This window comes from Amphiprion ocellaris, chromosome 6 (genome assembly GCF_022539595.1).
Source record: "Amphiprion ocellaris isolate individual 3 ecotype Okinawa chromosome 6, ASM2253959v1, whole genome shotgun sequence".
Taxonomy (NCBI): domain Eukaryota; kingdom Metazoa; phylum Chordata; class Actinopteri; family Pomacentridae; genus Amphiprion; species Amphiprion ocellaris.
In genome coordinates, this window is record NC_072771.1 from 6,218,792 (window position 1) to 6,236,182 (window position 17,391).

Genomic DNA, 17,391 nt, shown 5'->3' on the forward strand with positions numbered 1-17,391 from the left:
AAGCAACGCTAACATTCATGTTGATATTAGCTTGTAAACCAACCACCATTCACAAAAAAGCTGCTAACTAATTAATCTATGTGTTGTTTTGTGCAAACAGTGTGCAGGTTTTTAGGGCAATAAGAGCAGCGAGAGTGAATCAAAAAAGGTAACCCAAAATAATGAGCTAAAAGACACTAAAATGCTTCACTGAGTTGAGAAGAAGTATAGTTAGGTCATAATTCTTAGTGGATTCATCACTACATCACTCACTGTGGCCACTATACTGATGTGCTCGGCAGCTTTACATCGCAGAAACTCGAGGCAGGGATGAAATGGCACCAACAGTGCAGGAATGTTCCTGTAAATGACACTTTGAAGCTTTCTTTGTAGGATCTGACGGCTTCAACTGCTACGGTAACTCTGAGTGTGCCACAGCAAGGACAAATACGAGTTACTGGATGTAACTTTATTCTATGAGCTTGTGGGATATAGGATGATGGTGCTTTGTTCTGTTAGCCTGCATGGTGAATTTTAAGTTCTTGATGGTAATGAACTTTAGAAATGAGAAGACCGACGGACAAGGACATCGAGAGGGTAGAAAATTGGCAATTGTTTTCCAGTCAGTGTCCAGGAGCAGTCTTTAAGATCCTCAGAGGTACCTACCTTAGATTGGTTCTTTTTTCTCCCATGAAATCTACCCTGAATGAGCTGCTACAGGGAGGGTTCCTGTAGTCAGAGCATGCACAATAGTTCAGCCTGCAATAAAGCAGCCTGCAAGTCCTTGCAGTGGAAACTGACCCACTGATATATATTGTATTACTACTCTATTACTAAGTGGCTCTAGAGTATAGAGTATATATTATATACATGTATATGTATATATATATATATATATATATATATATATATATATATATATATATATATATATATATATACATATATATATATATATATATAGTAGTAGTACAGAGGGTAGATTGTCATCGGGCTTAAGGATCTGAAGCACATATAACTGAAAACTTTCCATCCAGTCAAACTTTCCAAGCTTTTCTTATCACACAGACTGAAATCACGTGCGTGGTAATAATATCGGAGGGATAATTGAATACTTTCCTGGTCTCTGACGAGGAACCAGTTAAAACAGTACTTCATCAGCTTCGTCAATTTGAGGTTTTCAGCGGGACGACGAATACAACCGGATGTTTTTTGCAGATCATCTCTTAATAGGACAAAGCTGGAGCTTGGCCCCGGGTTTTCTGGGCCTCTTTTGAAGGCAGCTGAAGTAATGATTAGAAAGCAAAGTCCACATCTGACATATATTTTCCAATACTAAAGCCATTACTGAAACCAGATGGGCAAGACGTTGGTCCGTTTGATACTTCCTGGTTTTTAACAAGGCTTTTTATTGACAGAATGCTCTCATGTTTTGTTGTTTACGTATATTGTTCTGACATGATGGATTTCAGCACATAAAAGCTTTTACATTAAAACATTAATCATGGAGCTGCTCAGATCTGGGCTTTTTGTTCAGGGAAAACATATAATGTCCATGAATCAAATGAAATGACATGGGAAAGTCATGCCTGTTCAGCGTGGCAACTGCATCCATCAACACAGACTTTGTGAAAACAATTGTTTTAAATTTGACAGCTGATTAGACAGCGCTGCCCTTTGGCTAAGAAAGCATTATAGCTCACCTTCAGCATGAGCTGCTAATGATGTATATCTCAGGATTAGCATTTACATGCCACATACCGAGACACTAACAACCTGTGAAACCACGAGATTGAATCTGAAGACACCCAGACAAGAATTTAGCATCATTGGAGAGATGTACATGCGTGTGTGAGAGGTCCTCCGGTGTGGAGATCTGGCAGCCTGATGCTTTATCTTTTCTAAAAGCGTGAAAATGATAGTTTGGCAGAGTTTTGTTTGGCACAACTGTCAAAGCAGAGGTGGCTGTTTTGGCAGATGTCGTTCCTCTTTGTTTTAACAGGACCTCACTTCACATGGAAAGCCACAGTAAGGGCTTACATAAAGATAAGAGATTTCACGGTCTTTGCAGTACAGTTCTAAGACACCAAATGTTTACAAGTGCCTTGCATAGATACGGCTGTTACACACCCACAACCATGGAGTCGCTTTTGGAAGCAGGCTGTATGTTTTTATCCTAGTGAACAGTTCATTAATTCCAACATCAGTGACATTTTCTCTAAACCTCGCTTTAGTGGTATGATTGGCACTGTATTATGATTAGATGGGATATAAAAGCATTCTAGAGTGCAGAAAGCTGTTCTGGTGAGATAAACAGATGTAAACATGAGTTTCTATGTAAGAAGCTGATAAAGCACAAATGTGTCTTCAGTCAGACCAAAACAACTAAAGTCTGGAAGGTCATTAAATAGGTTTTTGACACAGGACCTTTTTAGGAATTACAGATTCTCAGCAACATTTCTGGAGCCAACTTGAAGCCTCATATCACATCAGCTTTTACTGCCAGTTAATGGTGCATCTTAGCTGACAACCATTGTCCTTTGGAACCCAGAGGGTAGTTTGCCTCTTTGGTAATTCAGCCTTAAGGTAACAGATCTCTGAATCTACACCTGGGCCTGTTTCCCCAAGTCCACGCGAGTCAACAAGTACCATTTTGCACACCACACCTCTGTATGTCAGTAAAGTATTTGTCCATGCAGACTCTTGCTGATTTGTGGAAATTACACCATTTACGTAACACAGACTTTAGCGGAACCTCACATCTTGGATAAAGACGCAGAAAGTATAACACTGGCTAAATAACAACTATATGTTCTCCAAAAGAGCACTCTTTAAACTGAATGCTGACATCAACAACAATGCTAACATGTTGTGTTTTCATGTTAGCATTGACATAAGTCTTTTCCGCTGTCAGGCTTGAGGATTCTGAAGCACATTTGAATGTTACTGTTTAGGAAAAAAAATGGAATAAAAAAGTTATGCAGTTAAATCCACCATCTTGTTCAGCTTGAGCATAAACCCAAGTTTTGAACAAAATTCTTGTGCTGGATGAAAAGTCAGGATAAATACACACTACTGTTCAAAAGTCTGGGGTCACCCAGACAATCCCATGTTTTCCATGAAAACTTCCACTTTTATCCATGTGCTAACATAACTGCACAAGGGTTTTCTAATCATCAATGAGCCTTTCAACACCATTAGCTAACACAATGTAGCATTAGAACACAGGAGTGATGGTTGCTGGAAATGTTCCTCTGTACCCTTAAGGAGATATTCCATTAAAAATCAGCCGTTTCCCGCTACAATAGTCATTTACCACATTAACAATGTCTACCCTGGATTTATCATTCATTTAATGTTATCTTCACTGAAAAAACCTGATTTTCTTTCAAACATGAGGACATTTCTTAGTGATCCAAACTGCTGAACGGTTGTGTTTGTACTAAAATGTTGTCGGTATTGTAGGAAAGTTCTCTATGTGGACCAATAAATCAGCCAATACTGTTATGTAAATCTATATAAGAAAACTGAATAATATAGGAGACACAGTTTAGTTTTTCCATATTTATGTAAAATTTGTATGTACATGAAATAGGCAGCGATGCACTGCTGACACCCAAATCTGAAACAAAACAGTGCTAGAACGGATCAGAGACACTCAAGCAGAACAAACCAGAACACAGATTTGGCAACATTTGCACTTTGATAACTTTTGCACTTTTAAACATTCCATTACTGATGAATAATGAGTACTGCAAACTGAACGTATAAAGAAAGAACAGTGGTAAAAAAAAAAAAAAAAAAGGTTTAGCCAAAATCAAGAAACCAGCCACACAGGCCTAAACATGATCTGGTGATGCAGATTGGTTGTTATGATTCTCTTATGATTTTCAAGTAACAAATGACATTAAACAATTACATGAAGAAATCAAGCGTAAATGATCTGCATGGCTCGCAGTGCAGTCTTCAGCTAATGACAGCACCCTCACACTTCTGTCAATAAGTTATTCAACAGGAACCCTACATAGCTTTTAAAGCTCATATTTCTGAAGTCTAATCATTGATTTTAAGAGTTATTAATAAATGATCACAAAGAGAGATTGTTTCCAGGACACTGGGACATGTTTTTAGCTAAGAGGTGACCAGCAGATGGTTAGCCTACATCCGTATAAAGACTGGGAACAAGCTAGCTTGGCCCACTAAATAACCTGTTACATTTCATTTATTTCATACAAACCAGAAACTAAATCTAAAATGGACTGTTTCTCTTTTTTTTACCTTTGGACAGAAGCAAGCTAGCTATTGGCCCTCAGTCACAATCTTTGTGTGAGGTAAGCTAACTGTCTGTTGGCTTTAGCTTCTAGCTTTTACCAGACACAAAAGTGGTTTCATCTTCTCATCTTACTCGAGGCAAGGAAGAAAGTTTTCCCAAGTGTTTTCCAAAATGCCCAACCAATCCAGTGACCTGTGTGAGGATAAGGAAAATTTCACAAAGTATGTACATACATGTGGTGGAAATGATTTCAACACGGAAGGGCTTTCACTACGATGTCCTTTTTCTTTAGCCAAAAGAAACAAAAGGAAACCCAACTCTTTCATTAGCAATGTTATCACTTCCCACATTCCACTAAAACTTAACAAGGGACATTCCAAAGTATATCTGTAAATATACAAAGATATATAGATATATAAACAGGACAACAGAAAGCAAAGACTGGGAATGCTTGTGCAAGTTCGTATGTAGGATGAGATGTGACCGGGGGTGGAGGCCAGTCATATTATTTGAAGACGTTCTCGAATGTAGGACATTTGTGGGTCTTGAGTTTCTTGATGGCCTTTTTGAACTCCTTGCTGGACTTGTCCCACTTGTGGATGCCTGTGAGGAGGTACTGCTTGTCCACCTTGCGGCCCATGATTAGATACTGGTTTGTCAGGTTGTCCAGCTGCTGGCAGGGGCAGTCCGCTCCATTCTTCAAGTACAACACCAGCTTCTTCATGTCCTTCTTCTTCAGGTTGCCTGCTTTCAACATCTTCCTCCTCTTCTGCAGGATCACCTTGCGGTCCATGTTTTCTCGCTTCACCTCCTTGATCTTGGCCTTGAAAGCTGTGGGTGGAGAAACACAGAAGAAAAAATGATATTATTTTCAGTTTCAGTGCTGTCTCAGAAAGCTCCTTGTTAATGCGTTTTAGGAATAAAAAGGCCTCGATGAAACGTGACAGTAGGAGCCAGTCAGGACCTTCTCCTCTGATGTTACTTCAGATGCATGTTGGTCAAAAACATCTAGCATTGTTTGGGCTACGTTCATAAAATTAGTTTCTGGATTGTTACCAATGTAACTAACTGAAAGTCTGAGCATTTCATTTTTTGATTTCAAAATTTAGAAAATGCAATACAAAACCTTTAACACAGCTTATTTTATTTTAATGGTACCAGTGAGGTTACTGTAACTCAACTAAGGTTTAACAATACACTGAAGATAGCATGAAATGAATGATAAATCCAGTGTAGACATTGTTAATGTGGTAAATGACTATTCTAGCTGGAAATGGCTGATTTTTAATGGAATATCTCCATAGGGATACAGAGGAACATTTCCAGCAACCATCACTCCTGTGTTCTAATGCTACATTGTGTTAGCTAATGGTGTTGAAAGGCTCATTGATGATTAGAAAACCCTTGTGCAGTTGTGTTAGCACATGGATAAAAGTGTGAGTTTTCATGGAAAACATGGAATTGTCTGGATGACCCCAGACTTTTGAACTGTATGTACACTTATTCTAATACTGCAAGTTATTAAACGTCACGGCAAAATAAAAGGTACTAAACACGTTAACACAAAGAATTATCATCAAGCACAAAAAGAAAAAAATGTGCCTTTTGTTCAAATAATATGAAGTGTTTTACAGATTGTTTGACATTAATCCAGATATCAGGAGCCATGTGTGTCATTAAAGAGCAAATTAAATCATACACAAAGCCACTAAAAGTTCCTCCTTTTCTAGTTCATGGGAAAAGAAACATTACAAATAAGGCTGTACTTTGAACCTACAGTCAAAGCCAGTTCCCCCTGATGGAAAGTGACATATCTGTCTGGTCAGAATTAGCAGCTCCTTGTCATTTTTTTAACTTCTCTCTGAATCTCAGGCTGTTTTTCAGATGGACCATAATACCCCTGATCTTTCACTAAACTCTATTTAACCTTCTAATCTGTGCGTTTCCTCCAGTTCCCCCTTTGAAACGGAGCACGAGTCAGACTTTGGTGGTCCTGATCTCAGTGTGCCAGCACGTATTACTGCCGCTCGTCTTCCTGACGTCCAGTGATGTGTGCAGCAGACGGCCTTGTGACGCAGCAGCTAGAGGAAATCAAAGCACGCCGCACTACGTCCCATCTAATAGAGAGCCGGTGTGGGGATAAATCAGAGTCATGCCGGAGATGCGGTCTTGTGACCTTCAGTACAGAACAGCCTGATTGAGCATGAACCATTTTCACACTCCAGCAAAGATCTGAACTGAAAAAACTTGAACTTCTCCACTTTTACCCACCAGATCCCTCCTGACTCATTCTTTGTAGAATCGTGCGTGGCATAACGACCTGCACTTTCACTAAAGGAGGCTTCGTGTCTCCCTTTGCACCAGCTATCTTCCATTGCTAATTAAAGTGTTAAGAAAGCCAGCTTTCCCCCCTGTATTAGGAGCGCACATGGTACGGATTAAAACCTTTATCCTCCGTCAAACGCTCTCTGTGAGGAGGCTTAAAATGGGCAGCACTCATAATTAGTGAGTCATAAAAGAGAAGGCCTGGCCCACCCCTGAAAGGACTTCATCTTGATAAATCCTCCATCCTTGATAATCCGTTGACGCTCTGAACTTTCTTTGCACCTCGTGTTGTTTGAGGGATTAATCTGTTGGGCAGCGGTGTACAATAAGAAGCTAACATCAAATAATTGCCAACAACTCTTTTCTTTGGCTTCTGCTGGGTGAAGCTGCTCCTGCTCGTGCTTTTCCTTTAATGTTTTCTGAGATTCTAAAAGTCACCATGCATAATTAGAGGAACTACTTTCACCTCCAGCATTAAACACACCCAGGAGGAGGCGTTGGTGGAGGCGCTGCTCCACCCGAACGCTCTAATCTCCTCACAAGACGAATCAAACCCAGACTGCAAAGCTCACAACGCTGGTGGTGTTTCTGCAAAAGCTCTTGTACCATCAGAATAAAGATGTAGCATGATTTAGGAGGCAAATAAGTTGGTGATATTTATGGAAATAATTCCCAGTAAACACTGTAAAATATCAACGATCTGCAAAATCACACAGAAAAAAGATGACGAGCTTTAAGAACCCCGATGAAGGGACTTTACCGAGGTGTTTCCATCTTCCGCTGCAATCTGACTGTATTTCTACACTTTACGTACCTACTGATGATAGTAGAATCAGATTTTACACACAAAGCAGACAACCAGCTGAGAGAATGTAGAACTACAGATGGCAGCAGTGGTTGTAGGAGGTTCAGGCCAGATAAATACAACCGTTTAGATCTGGGAAATTAAAAAGGATGACTAGGAATGAATCATTGTCAAAGTTTCTTTTCAGCTCTGACTGAAAGTAAACAGAAATGAACCACATGGAACAGCCCCTTAGCTCCTGACTAGAACACACCTGCACACCTGTGCAGCTCTACCTGCTCAGATCCCAACCAGTGAGGTGGAGAAAGTTAAAGGAGCAAAGCTAGCCTCATCAGCCATGCTCCTGTAAAACACACCGGGGTGGAAATGACTGACTCTCACTCACATCTGGTTTATTTTGAATGTCCAGAAAAAGCAGAAATTTGAGGGGGGAAAAAAAAAAATCACCAAATTTCATTCTTATAATCATAATGATCTTGTGGCCCTTCAGATTTATCTCAGCTGTGGGTTCCTGGTTAGTTTATTACCCAGCAGTCAGACATCCCTTCACAGAGACCAACACTAAAATACTACCTGCTCATATGGAAGATTCTTCAAACAGCCGTCATTCATAATGAATAATTAATGTTTATTTATGTGTTCTACAACTAGAATTATATTTTACTGATAACTCTTCAACATTTTTACAAACACTACCGTTCAATAGTCTGGGGTCATCCAGACAATTCCATGTTTTCCATGAAAACTCACACTTTTATCCATGTGCTAACATAATTGCACAAGAATTTTCTAATCAATTAATCAATTTTCCAGCTAGAATAATCATTTACCACATTAACACTGGATTTATCATTCATTTAATGGTATCTTCATTGAACAAAAACTGTTTTTCTTTCAAACATAAGGACATTTCTAAGTGACCCCAAACTTTGAACGATAGTGTAGATGTGATTTTAGTTTTGTCAAAATTTGAATTATTCTTCAGAATTTTCTTTTTTTTTTTCTCAATTCATCCTACAGGCGGTTTCAAGATGCTGCTGAATTATTGTACAGTTTTTACCAATTCAAGCTTATAAATAGTCATAAAAAGAGAAAACCTCTTCCTACTTTAGTCTCCCACATGACAGATTTAGAATAACAATAATCCTGAAAATCAGGATCTGATCCAAGTGGTCACAACTAGTGGACCAGCGGATAATAACAGGTCGAAATAAACTGCTATCTATCCTTTAAAACCTCCGACTGCTTCTGTCTCATTAGACTTTATTTGGAACCATTAACTTGGTAACTTAAAAACAGAACTGTAGGAACAGTATCACTATTAACGTGTTTAAATTAAAGTACTGAAACCTAGACTGGGGGATTCAGGCACACTGCAGCTATAATCTGTTCATCTGGTGGAACTTCCCTCCTCTGCTGTGGTGCTTGACCCCTGACCTGGTTCCTCTGTCGGTTCAGACGTATAGACGGGACCCCGGGTGTCATAAACCAGCAGGAGGGAGTGTCCTGCACCCATCCACAGCAACGGAAACACAACCGAGCCGATAAGCTCAGAGCTGCCCTGCTGTTTACCGCATCAGCAAAGGAAGCAGCAATTTGGCAACGACAACAAAGTGAGCAGAGGACAGGTTTAATGGAAGGGCTGCTGAAGTCTTCTGGGACAATGAGGCATCGTAAAACCTTAAGCACCGAGATAAACCGCGGTGGGAACAAAGTGTTGAGAGGGATGAGCTGTAAATCTGTTACCAGCTGAGTGTGTGTGTGTTAAAAGGAGGAATCATCAAGATTTCAGAGAAATTAGGGAGTGTAGCTCCTCACTCAGGGAACTCAAAGTCCTGAGAACCTGTTGCTCTCGTGAATTAGCTTAAAAACGTAGGAAAGGTTCCTCCACATCCAACAACCTGAAGACTACAGCCGTCTGCTTTTATCAACTTCAAACCACATGGAAAGTCAAAAGTGCAATAGATAGGAAGCCATTACGCAGGGCATATTATTACAAAAAAAGGCAATTTCACACTTTTAGCTTAACAGTCTTTCTGCAGCTTCCAGTAAGTGAGATTTCCAGTGGACAAAAATGCTAATTTCGCTGCCAGGGGGAGGATATTTCACACATGGTTGGTCCGTGCAGATTAATAAAACCTCCAGTGGAAGTTCCTGATTCATTCCTCAAACCTCGTCACGGTTTTCCATCTCTGTGTTTCACAAAGAAGAACAAGAAATCTATCTCTCATATCTACTTTGTCCAAACCAAACAGCTCAGCTCGTCTGCAGCTTGGATAGAGAATAAATGCTCGTAAAGCATCACCTACCGTCCACTCAGTCAAGTCAGAACTAGCTGAATGCAGTCAGGACGAGTCTTATCTCTGGTTGGAGGATAAAACACATCATGATTAAAGCTTGGCTGCATATTTTCTTCTTCCCAGGACAAGACATTAACTCGTGTTTGGCTTCAGCTGCAAGACAACAGATTTATTCCTGCAGTTTTCTCCTCAGACCAAAACCGAATTCTTTCGGCCGGCTGGAAAAAGCAACAAACAAATGTTTCGCCTTGCTGCTGCTTCTACGAGCGCTGATGCTATCTGCTGTCAGATGTGCATTAGTTGTCTACCCGCCGCAATCGGCTCCTTCTGAAGGAACGCCGAGAGTTCTGACATTCCAGACGAGGTCAGCGGCATCGAGCCTCATCCTCAGCCGACACTAAATCTGTCTGTGAATCCTCACATGTCAGCTGCTTTATGACAAGCTAGAAAAACAACATCTGTCTTCATCTGACATGAAACAAGCCAATAATGTGCCCCTCTCCTCCTGGCAGAGCAGGAGTTCCATCACCGCAGCGTAAACACTAAAGCCGTCCGTTAAACAAACTTTAAACCGTTCCTGGGAACAGAGTCTGTTTCTAATGTGAGTCCGATCAGTCTGGCACCTGGAACCCAAGCTGACAGTCCTGGTCCAGTGAGTAGAACATGAAAGCCTGACATCTTGTGTGGAGGTATTGTTGGAGGTCCTCATAAATGCACTTCAGCTGATGTTTGGCTTTTTTAATTCAATCCACGGTTCTTCATGTTTTTTAAGTTCCTACAGCTCATACTGGATTCCTCAGACAAGATTTCCACATTTCCACAACTGAAACAATTCCCTGAACAGCTGAACGTGTTTCTGACTTCCTGGTTTTTTATTTCTCTCAGTCTGCTTTCAGTTCCAGTTAGATTAGAGACACTCGGAATGAAAAGAATAAACTGGTCACACGAGATTTTCACTAATTTAGATTCATGTCTGAAAGTTACAAACAAGACCTGACTGCTTCAAAAAGCTCCTCTAAAGAATCTGTTCCTGTCTGTGGATCTCATGAGACTCTTTCAGCATAAATGATGCTTTAAAAATGTGTGGATGCCAATATATATAAAATAAACTTAAAGGTAGCTTCTGACATGTCACGTTTAGACGCAAAACTTTACAGCAAACTATTTACAGCATGAAAAATGTACGTTTAAAATGTTCAAACAAGACTGTGAATAAGACTGAAGCTGAACTCTGCATGAGGCCCTGTTCTGCCCCGTACTGGAGCTTTAAAGACATGGTCAGTCCCGGTACCGCTGATGCTAACTAACGTAATGTCAGCACACTATGGGCTGGTTTCTGTGCTGTGAGCATAAAAAGTTTCCCACCGAGAACCACTGGATTTAATCAGTGATTTCTGTTTGAAAACTGAGCAATATTTGAAGTCTACAAGCTCTTTTCTCTCTTTTATTCAGCTAAATGTGGTTCTGACATGGTGTCACAAAGCACAGACCTGTTAAATCCTTTAAAGTTTAAGTTGTAGACTGAAGGAGAACATATTGATTATTGGAACTTCTCCAGCGTCACATTGCAAAGCGTGATCTACGCAAAGACGTCGATTCACAGCCTTTAATGTTCTATAAACTGTCCCAGAGATGGAAGTATATATACGGAGTGAATGAGAAGCTTCACAGACATGGGAATGGAAACATGCGTCGATGTGAACTAGAACCTGCACTAACTGCTGTAAAGTGTAGATACTCATGGATCACAGCTTCAGCTACTCCTCAGGTACCCCATGGCCTCTGCCCTTCAGTAGAAGCAGTGAGTCTGGGCTCTCAAGCAACTGTAGCCTCGTATGAAGGGATTTAAACCAGTACGTTCCTGACTGCTCCACTTCACTTTGTTTCTGTTGTTGTCGGGTCGACCTACAATGATGGCAGCTTTTACTTGGTAGAGGAAAATATGATCTAAATGTGAATCTTTAAAATAGTTGTAAACAGTGAAATATTTTATTATTAATAATAATAATAATAATAATAACAATAATAATAATAACAATAATAATAATAATAATAATAATAATAATAATAATAATAATGAAAAATGTGGGTGTGGTTCAGGCTTCCTGCTTTAGAGCAGATAAACCTGACTGTGTAGAGCTGTCAGAAGGTGGCGCTATAGACTACATTGTAGAGGGCAAGACGCCGGAAACAAAACCAGGTTTGACCAATGGCCAGAAAACACAAACTTTGGCCATCTACGAGAGAAAAGTAAAGAGAAGACTTGTTGTCACGTTGTTCTTCTTTCTGGTCAGCTGATGATTTATGATGTCAAAGACAACAAAAGTAGGAATGAAAGCTAAATGCTCACTACGTCACAACTTACTGAAACCTTTTAACTCTTTTTCAGAAGAAGTCAAAAACCACCTAAAGTGAGCATAAAACCTTTTTATTCTAATTCTGACATTTCTTTCTGTTTTTTCAAATGCAACATGTGCACAGAGTTATGTTATTAAATGTACACTACCGTTATGAAGTTTGGGGTCATTCAGATAATTCCATGTTTTCCATGAAAACTCACACTTTTATCCATGTGCTAACATAACTGCACAAAGGTTTTCTAATCATCAATGAGCCTTTCAACACCATTAGCTAACACAATGTAGCATTAGAACACAGGAGTGATGGTTGCTGGAAATGTTCCTCTGTACCTCTATGGAGATATTCCATTAAAAATCAGCTGTTTCCAGCTAGAATAGTCATTTACCACATTAACAATGTCTACACTGGATTTGTCATTCATTTGATGCTATCTTCATAGAAAAAGCTTCTTTTCTTTCAACAATAAGGACATTTCTAAGTGACTGGTAGTGTAAATCTAGAATTGGTATTTTTAGAGATGATTTATCATAAAGTCTTTCATAAAACAACATGTAATGCTATAGTCCCCGTGTGCAGAAGGAATTCTGTAAAACAGTCAGCCACTGCCAGACAGCAGAACAAACATCCCGTTTTACTACTGCGAGGACCTGCCACGGAAAGACTTTAATGACCCCAATTCATTAGTCACAGAACATCGTCCTCCACTGCAGCAGACAGCTCTGCCAAGCCCTGTCCAAGAGATAAAACCTCACATGAAACTCAAATACCAAATATGACCAAGTATGGCCAGACAGAGCGCTTCAGCAGAGAAAATAAAAAAATCAAGCTTTGCATACTTTGTAAACAATTTATGGGCTGTTTTAAATTCTGAAGATGGAAGATAAAATAGATGCAAACTGTCCTTCTGATTTCAGGGAGCGCTGCTGAGCATGTAGAGACTCATCCAGCTGATAATGGAAGCAGGACGCTCACCGAACTCGCTGGCACACATGTGCTCCAGGATGGCGTCTGTCTTCATTTCATTGTCACATGGAGGGCAGATGGGAGAGTAACCTGTGGAGACAAAAAACAAACAAAAAAAAATCAACAGGACATGGTTTGGAAATGAATGGAAAGGAGGCAAAATGTCAAATACAACAAACGGCAACCAATCAGTCACGGAGCTTTACATGAGAAATGACTGTCACCCATTAGGGAGGAATCAAGACGGACAAACTGGAAATGTCCTCACATCCTAGTTTTATATGATTTATCCTACAAATGTGTCCTCAGCAGACATCTCTGTCCCTGCAGAGCTTCTGACTGATGACCTGACCTCAGACAGGAATGTCCTCAGTTTTTACAGCCTGCTGAGACTGAGAGCTGCAGTAAACTCTCCTTACTTTCCTCTGCAATGACGCATTTTTCAAAATAAACCTCATCAACAGCCATGCACCCATAAACACAAAGAAAACTAAAAGAAAAAAACGTTAGAAATGTGGAAGGAGCAGGTATGAATGTTCTTCAGTCCAGGCTGGAGGAACGTTGACGTTCCAGAATAAAAAGGTAAAAACAGCTCAACAACAGCCCCTCAAACAGCCAAAATGTATTTTTGCCAGAAAGTAATTCAGCCTAGAGGCATATCTGCAAACGTTTTACCAACACAATTTTTCAATTTTTTCTAATACCACAAATGATCGCTCGGTGCCAAACAGCTGAGCTGACTTTCCAAACAAACTTGGAGCTGAAATGAGATGGAGATGCGGGTCCTGCAGCATTAATCCAAACTGACTGCTCTTCATTGGGGATCTGGACTGATGGAGCAGAGAGGGCCAAGGAAAGGGAAACTAATAGCCGTCTCTCCTCTGCCAGTTGTCCATTACATGTGTTTAACAAAACCTTGTGAAAGTAACACGTAGGTGTGAAGAGCTTGTGAAAACAGACGCTGTTTACAGAGTCACCGGGAGCCTCGGCCTATCAGAGCCCAGCTCTCCTTTAAATCAATTATCACCAGCCTGCATTCAGCAGTGAGCACCGTTAGCTGACCTCTATTAACAGTCATTAACGAGGACGGCTGAGGAGATCGGCCCACCCCTGTTTGTCTTCCTGAACATCCTAATCGGAGCAGAAACCCGTCCAGCTTCAGGTCTGATGGATCCGTACTGCTGACGGATGATAACAGGTGACCACTGGAGCTCTGTGTGGTCCCTCTTACTCTGAAAAGGAGTCTTTTTCAGAAACATGGGCCTCCGTCCATACCACCATGTCAGTCAGTAGCCTCCCCCCTCCCTCCACACACAGATACACTGGGCTCTGTGTAATCACTGGAAGAGCCACAGTCCTCCCATTAGAGGCCAACATCTCCAGCGAAAACGTCTCCTCGTGGCGCATTTACAGCTTCAGATTGAAACAGAAGTAAGCTGATGGATGTGATGAAGGAAATCCCCTCTGTTTTATGGTTAAAGAGAATCAGGTGGTTGTACATATCGCCACGGCGACCGACGGGACGTTGGCACAGCAGCCAGACCCTCAAACCAAAACTGAGGTTTGTCTTCAGTGGGTTTTTAGTTTTTTTAAGTGTGTGTTTAGGGCTTTCTCTGTCAGCTTCAGCGCTGACCTTATTTCACTGATGCTCCATGAGGCGTTCGCTGCAGCATTAATGACAGGAAGGACGATACGTTTGAGAGATTTGTTTGCTCACCGCCTCCCGACTAGATTTTAGTTCACATGCACTACTGTTCAATAGTTTGTGGTCACTCAGACAATTCCATGTTTTCCATGAAAACTCCCACTTTTATCCATGTGCTAACATAACTGCACAAGGGTTTTCTAATCATCAATGAGCCTTTCAACACCATTAGCTAACACAATGTAGCATTAGAACACAGGAGTGATGGTTGCTGGAAATGTTCCTCTGTACCTCTATGGAGATATTCCATTAAAAATCAGCTGTTTCCAGCTAGAATAGTCATTTACCACATTAACAATGTCTACACTGGATTTATCATTAATTTAATGCTATCTTCATTAAAAAAAATACTTTTCTTTTACAAATAAGGACATTTTTTCTAAGTGACCTGCTGAACGGTAGTTTAGTTCTTCCGTGTGTTTTCTAGATTTCCGTCTGTCTTCAGATGTAACGCATTCATCAGACAACAGGAACTAATAGATGCAGGTATTCAGCTTTTCGCTGCTGGACTTCCTCCCAGCATTGTCCTCTAACTCAGCAAACACCTTGAAATAAATGACTACCATCTGTTAGAGCTTTTCTAATATTACAACATCACTGCAAGTCAACAGCAGACTTCATATTAAAGCCTGAGTTAACGCAGCAGATTACAGAGTGAAAAGAAAACAGAACGGCATCAGACTTTCTGAGGAGCCTGAGGTGGGGGAGGTTAAAACGGGATCAAATCCAGGTTATCACCGCGGACATTTCTCCCCCAAAAGGTTGTATTTGGTTTGTTTGTGCTGGGATTTGCATCTGCAAACACACCTTCACCCCTGAAACAACATTCTCAAGCCCTTTAGCTGCATGGGTGTCGACTTTTACACAGCGGCAAAAGTGCTGTTGTTTGTTTTCTCAGAGTTAGGAAGTTCATTCTGCACAGAAATGATTTAAAAGCTGTTCAACACTTTAATTTATCTAAACTGTTCCAGCTTCTTTAATGAGATGATTTGCAGCGTTGCTCTGTTTTCTATTACTGTAAATCACATTCTGTCACTTTTGGGCTGGAGATAACAAAGAAACTATTGAGCTTCACCACAGACACACTCAGCTCATGCTGAGCACATTTTCTTAAGAAAATTTGGGGATTTTCAACATCCTCCAGGGAGGTTATATTTGCACAAGGAGTTTATTTTACCAAATAAAATATGTTTAAATCTGACAGCTTTTATCACTGTGGAGAGAAATACTGGAAGTTTTTACATTTGCCGTGATGCTAAAGGAAGATTACAGAGAATTTAAATCACAGGTTGATTTATTTGATTTAAATACATTTAATTTTGGGCTCTGCTTCTTAGAGAAAGGGTGTTTTGGGTGCTTTGGCTCATGAACGCAGCTTTTCTAGGACTTCTGCTTATTTCTCTCCATTTTTGGCATTCTAAAGACCAGAACCATCAATATGTAAAACCTGCAGATTAATCAATACCAAAAGCTCCTGTGATGAGGCTGCCAGGTCCCGCAGTCCCTCCCTGCTCTGTGCAGGTCCAGGCGAGCTTACCTGTGGGCTTGGTGGCCTCCGTGGCGTTGGGCTGCGTCATGGCGATGCACACATCGTCCTGGGGGAACTTGTCGCAGGTGAGCATCTCCGGCCAGGGGAAGCCGAACGCCTCCATGATGGGGGTGCAGCTGTCGCGCACGGCCTCGCACAGCCAGCGGCACGGATAGATGGGCCGCTCCAGGCACACGGGCGCGAAGAGCGAGCAGAGGAAGACCTGCGTGTCCGAGTGGCAGTTCTTGTGCACCAGGGGCACCCAGCTGCTGGCCTGCTGCTTCACCTCGGCCATGGTTTCGTGCTCCAGCAGGTTGGGCAGCAGCATCTGGCCGTAGCCCACGCCGTGGCACAGCCGCAGGTCGTCCGGGATGTCCACGCACTGGGGAGGCTTCCCGTAGCTGCGGCCGCCGTTGTACACGTCCGACTTCCAGCTCAGGTACTCGTACTCTGACGCCGCGCACGCTGACAGGAGCGCCGCCAGCCGGACCATCCTCCAGAAGGACTCACAGGAAGACCTCATGGTGCTTTGTCTCTGCAGCAGGACGAGCAAAAGCTCACTTCATGAAGGAACACAAAGTCTGGAGTAAAGTCCTGGGTGTCCTCTGGCTGCAGCCTCCTCCGCTCTGCTCTGCTCTGCTCTGCTCGGGCTCCTCAGGCTTCGGGGAGGAGAAGTCTTCTGCCTCGGATGGAAACAAGAGCGGATTGTAAAGTGCGCTCCGGCCAATCGGAGTGCGTCTGCGCCTTTTGGCACTCTGCTGTCAGTCACAGCCTTAATTACCCGGAGTGTAAAAGCTCTCCAGGAGCCTCCCTTTACTCCCCTCTCTCCCTGCTTGGCTTCCGTTGTCAGAGCAAAAATAATAGTGAAAAACGTGGACAGGTTAACTGTACCTGATGTAGAACTTCTAGACGTGTTTTCTAAGGCAGCATGAGGCTCATTCCAGAACTGGAGAACATTTTACATCAAAAAATCCATGAAGAAAATCCTAAAACATGCAGTTGTGTAAATGTTCTCGTCCTGAGACCAAATCTAAAAAAAACTAGGAGAAAAGTATGTTTAAAATATTTTAAATACCAAATAAGTCTGGAGTTCCCCTAAAATGCCATTTTTCTCTTGTCGTCCCCCCCCATGACCAACTGAATCTCTAATAA

General features: G+C 41.5%; 1 protein-coding gene across 1 annotated transcript; it reads right to left on the reverse strand.

Annotated features, from left to right (window-relative positions):
- Positions 1 to 3,528: 3,528 nt before the first annotated feature.
- On the reverse strand, positions 3,529 to 16,972 carry sfrp1a (secreted frizzled-related protein 1a). Its single transcript, XM_023285019.3, has 3 exons — positions 16,249 to 16,972; positions 13,016 to 13,096; positions 3,529 to 5,083 (listed from the first exon to the last, which is right to left on the reverse strand). The coding sequence occupies exons 1-3, from the start codon at positions 16,760 to 16,762 to the stop codon at positions 4,758 to 4,760; spliced, it is 921 nt and encodes a 306-aa protein (XP_023140787.1). The 5' UTR covers positions 16,763 to 16,972; the 3' UTR covers positions 3,529 to 4,757.
- Between the last annotated feature and the right edge of the window lie 419 nt (positions 16,973 to 17,391).

Coding starts and splice junctions, on each gene's coding strand:
- sfrp1a (XM_023285019.3), bottom strand. CDS start 16,762: ATGAGGTCTTCCTGTGAGTCCTTCTGGAGGATGGTCCGGCTGGCGGCG. Junction 13,097..16,248: donor GGAGGCCACCAAGCCCACAG/GTAAGCTCGCCT, acceptor TTGTCTCCACAG/GTTACTCTCCCATCTGCCCT. Junction 5,084..13,015: donor CATGTGTGCCAGCGAGTTCG/GTGAGCGTCCTG, acceptor CTCCACCCACAG/CTTTCAAGGCCAAGATCAAG.